This window comes from Engraulis encrasicolus, chromosome 15, assembly GCF_034702125.1.
Source record: "Engraulis encrasicolus isolate BLACKSEA-1 chromosome 15, IST_EnEncr_1.0, whole genome shotgun sequence".
NCBI lineage: Eukaryota > Metazoa > Chordata > Actinopteri > Clupeiformes > Engraulidae > Engraulis > Engraulis encrasicolus.
The window spans coordinates 20938422-20943421 of record NC_085871.1 but is presented as its reverse complement, the minus strand read 5'-3'; the positions used below and the strand labels follow the sequence as shown (position 1 = coordinate 20943421).

The 5000-nt window shown below is 46.2% G+C and overlaps 1 protein-coding gene across 1 annotated transcript in view; it reads left to right on the top strand.

Moving 5' to 3' along the window:
* The window catches only part of celsr1a (cadherin EGF LAG seven-pass G-type receptor 1a), a 174602-nt gene that overhangs the window by 138172 nt on the left and 31430 nt on the right, over positions 1 to 5000 (top strand). The window contains exons 19-20 of the mRNA XM_063217224.1: positions 2634 to 2754; positions 3295 to 3478. Of these exons, the coding sequence (XP_063073294.1) occupies positions 2634 to 2754; positions 3295 to 3478 (305 nt within the window). The remainder of the gene's footprint in view (positions 1 to 2633; positions 2755 to 3294; positions 3479 to 5000) is intronic.

The following is a 5000-nucleotide window of genomic DNA, read 5'->3' as shown; positions in this document are numbered from 1 at the left end:
TGGAATGGCAGGAGGTGGGCGGGAGGAGGAAACGATGGAGAGATGAAGAAAAAAGGTAGGTAGAGTTAGAGAATAAAGGCAACAAGGATTGAGGGATTGGGAGGGAGAGAGAGGATGTACTGTACGTTAGAGAGGGAGGGAGGGATGGAAAGAGGGAATAAGGAATTACTGAAGATAGACTTTGGGATGGAGGGATGACACGTAATTGTCGTCAGGTGCTGTTTGCTCTCTGGGTGGTATGGCATTTTACAAAAATACACAAGCATACACACACACACACACACACACACACACACACACACACACACACACACACACACACACACACACACACACACACACACACACACACACACACACACACACACACACACACACACACACACACACACACCTTAATATCTTTGTGGGGCCCTCCCACTGACTTCCGTTCATATTAACCCTAAAAATAGCTAAAGAATGCGAAACTGTGCCCAAACCAAAACAATTCCTGACCTTAACCTGTCAGTGAGGAAATGTGTTTACTCTTTTACTTTTGCCAGTAACAACAACACTACCCCAGCAAAAGGGGTCAAAACAGGTGGGGTCCAGGATTTGGGCCCCACATGGAGCGAGGAGCCCACCTTCTTAGTGTGCTCCAATAGCAGTGGCCTCACGAAGGTAGATTGGTGCAGCACACACACACACACACAGATACAGACACACACAAACACACACACACACACACACACGCACGCACGCACGCACGCACACACACACACATTACGATACCAAAATGAGCAGGATTATGCACTAAGCTCACAAAGACCAGAGGGTTAGACAGAGGAAAACACATTCTATGTGTGTTTTGAGAGGGGGCATGTGCTTTTGTGTGTGCACGTGTTAAAGTAGTGCACAGGTAAGTGGGGGTGCATACGCAAACCAGACACACACACACACACATACAGACACACACACACACACACACACACAGACACACACACACACACACACACACACACACACACACACACACACACACACACACACACACACACACACACACACACACGCATACATATAAAGAGAAAGGAGAGAGAGATGGGATGAGGTAGAGAAATGGATGAGGTGATGCTGGAAGAGGAGAGGGGAAGAGTCAGTGCTTCAGAGCATCAGTGTGAGTTTGGGAAATAACCTTTTGATCCCCGCTGTAAGAGCATCACTCACTAAGTGCTGATATATACACACACATTCGTGCGTGCGTGCGCGCGCACACACACACACACACACACACACACACACATGCACACGCACACGCACACACACAGTCAAATTAATTACACAGTGAGTCATCCTGCTTTTACCTGCCAAAAGTCATTTTTAATCCAGGTTAGTCATGAGTTCCAATCCTCAGTTGGCAGTCACCTCTACCACAAATACACGTTAAGTAGGATTCTTCCAGTGCTGTCTTTCGTTGTGGGTGTTGGAATATGTTTTCCTGTACTGCATGTAGGCAGCATTTAACCTGGTAGTACACCTGCCCACACATTTCCTCTCTGGCAGTCTGAATTTCCTCCAATTGACATTGTTGTATGCGTGACTTGTACACTGTGAAAAATGATATCAGTTATATCATTTATATAGTCAATTCATTCTGCTACACAGTGTAAAAAAACAGCTTAGTTAAACTTGAAATCACAAGTTTACCAGCTGACTCAGAATTCCAGGTTATTTCAAATCTTTAAATTGTATGTTGTGTGGAGTTGTGTGTGTTATTTCAACTGTATTATGTCATGAGATGTGTCATGTTGTGTAATGGGCCACCTGAGTTTCTCCTGAAAAGATACACTACTTCCAATAAAATTGACCTGGACTTTTTTTGTACCTTATCCTTTGGGGCATATATGTAAGGGTTAACGTTCGGCGAGAAGGTCGCTACCATGGAATAGCAGCACGACAGAGAGAATCTTTAGACCCCGACGCGGAGCGGAGGGGTCTTGTTCTCTCTGAAGTGCTGCTATTCCACAAAGCGACCGACTCGCCGAAAGTTAACCCGCTTATTATATGGATATACTTAAATGATTCACACATGGCGGGGACATTTCTTTAGGCCTATTTAATGTTAAGTCTATTATAGTTTTTAATGTCAAAAGATTGTTGCTGCGCAAAACAAAACAGTGCCGTTGTGGAACACCGCTAGGCAACAGCTAGGTAGCCAGGACAATAGGTGTTGTCTATCACAGCAGCTGATTAGAGTCTTGTTGAAAAGTCGCTTTAGCAGTGAAAAGTCTTGTTGCCATTGACAGCGGTCTGTTATAGACCAACCCGTCCGTTATCGAAAAATAACAGACGTGCGAACGTTGGGGAGCCCCGTTGAAATGAATGGAGCATTCGACCGATGACGTCACACCATATAATAATCCCAGGTTCCTGCCTTAACGGTTCTACTGTGTGTGTGTGTGTGTGTGTGTGTGTGTGTGTGTGTGTGTGTGTGTGTCTGTGTGTCTGTGTGTGTCTGTGTGCGTGTGCGTGTGCGTGTGCGTGTGTGTGTGCATGTGTGCGTGTGTCTGTGTGTGTCTGTGTGCGTGTGCGTGTGCGTGTGCGTGTGTACGTGTGTGTGTCTGTGTCTGTGTGTCTGTGTGTGTGTGTGTTAGGGTGGAGAAGCCGTGTCCTCGTGGCTGGTGGGGGACCCCAATGTGTGGGCCCTGCAACTGTGATGTCAGCAAGGGCTTCAACCCCGACTGCAACAAGACCTCCGGGGAGTGCCGCTGCAAGGTGAGAACTTGCCTCGTTGTGTGCGTATATGCATGCGTCTGTTTGTGTGTGCGCGTTTTCTGTGTTTGGGTTTTTTGTGTTGATGAAGTCGGCATCTTAGATGTGGTGTGTGTTTATGTGGAGAGGCAGCTTTTAGCTACTATGCTGCCAAGTGTTGGAACTAGCTTCCTGATTATGTTAAAAATGCACCCACCATTGAAGGCTTTACATCTAGACTCAAAACGAAGCTGTTCTCAGATGCCTTCCCCTATCAGCCCTAATTTATGTGTTATTATTTATATTTTTTCTTATTATTTAATGTTTTCATCCAAATGTTTTCATTTTCTCTCACTCTAATGTTTTTAATCTTGATGTGTCTCTAACCTTTTTTAATCTTTTTTTAATTTTCTATTACTATAATACTTTTTTGTTTCCTTTCTTTTTTTACCTTTCTTTTTTATGTGAAGCGCATTGATTTGCACCTGTGTGTGAAATGTGCTATGGAAATAAACTTGATTTGACTTGACTTGACAAATGATGTGTCTTGTCTCTCCTCCACAGGACAACTACTACCAGCCCAGGGAGAGCGACACCTGTTACCCGTGTGACTGCTTCGCGCTGGGCTCTGAGTCGCGCACCTGTGACCCCCAGTCGGGACAGTGTCCCTGCAAGGCCGGGGTCATAGGTCGCCAGTGCAATCGCTGTGACAACCCCTTTGCAGAGGTCACCTCCAGTGGCTGTGAAGGTGTGTACTACTGTCTGTGTGTGCATGAGAGAGAGAGAGACAGACAGACAGACAGACAGACAGACAGACAGACAGACAGACAGACAGACAGACAGACAGACAGACAGACAGGCAGGCAGGCAGGCAGGCAGACAGACAGACAGACAGTGTATTTTGGGGGACTTTGCCTTTTTTAGGTATAGATTGGAAGGATGTTTTGACGATATCATGAGTATTTTATTTTCTGAGGAAACTTTTCAAAATATCTGTATTTTTTGTAAGACAAGAAACTTCAACAAACATCAGGAAGAGCATTATTTACCCATTTGCCCTAATTGTAGTAATGGGTATCACTGCAGGCGTAAAATAACTTGTTTTTGTTCCTGACTGCCTTAAGTTATTGATCTCTGACCTGTTGAGCTCTGAACTTCTTCTCGCTGGAATTTGCTTCATATCAGATGTTAAGACACCTGGTGCTGCTTTTTTGGCATCCTTAGTTTCTCTTCAGAGTTCTCAAGAAGAGAAAGACATTATCTCTCCTTTCTTATTCTCTCTCTATCTCTCCCCTATTCTGTCTCTGCTTCCTCTCTCTCGTTCACTCCCTCTCTCTCTCTTTCTCTGGCACATTTGCTGACGGTGGCAGTGATGTTTCTCTTGAGCATCCTCCAAGAGGGAAAAAGACACTTTCCCCCTTACTCCCCCTTCCTCCTTCCATCCCTTTTCCCCTCCATCCTTCCTTGTCTCATTCTCTCACTCCCCATTCCCTCACCCTCTCATTCCCTCTCATTACCACCCCCCTTCTCTCTCTCTCTCTCTCTCTCTCTCTCTCTCTCTCTCTCTCTCTCTCTCTCTCTCTCTCTCTCTCTCTCTCTCTGTCTCTCTCTCTCTCTCTCTCGTGGAGTTGTTAGCAGCAGTGGTGGTGTCATGTTGCCTCTCTGATCTGATTGTGCTCTTCACCTCCTACTCCTCCTCCACCTCCTACTCTCTCTCTCTCCTTTCCTTCCTCCTCTCATCCAGCCGGTTGAGGTATCACCTTCTGCCAGTCGTGGGAACGTTCCTCCGAGGCCGAACATCCTCAAGACGGCCTCTGTGGAGAAATAGACATTAGAGAGAGAGATAGAGAGAGAGAGAGAGATAACTGTAGCTAGAAAATGGATAGAGAGACAGCGAGAAAAGACAAAGAAGTAGGAGAGAATGAGGGAGAGAAAATGAAGTAGAAATAGAGAGAATTAATGAAAGATAGAGGGAGAGAGAAAGAGCAAGGGGGAGAGAGAGAGAGAGAGAGAGAGAGAGAGAGAGAGAGAGAGAGAGAGAGAGAGAGAGAGAGAGTCTTGGTTCCGCCCTCTCTTGATGCATCGCGGAACGCAGCAGCAACATGTCTGGAGTTGCTCGGGCGGCTTTTCTCTCGCTCGTCTCGTTTGGTCTCGTCTTGCCTCTCCTCTTGGCACCGAGCTCAGATCATCTTCCCCTGGCACGGGCACAGAAACTCCGCTAGCAAACGCTAATCCCACCTCTAATACCCGGCATTCAGGCTCATGAAACA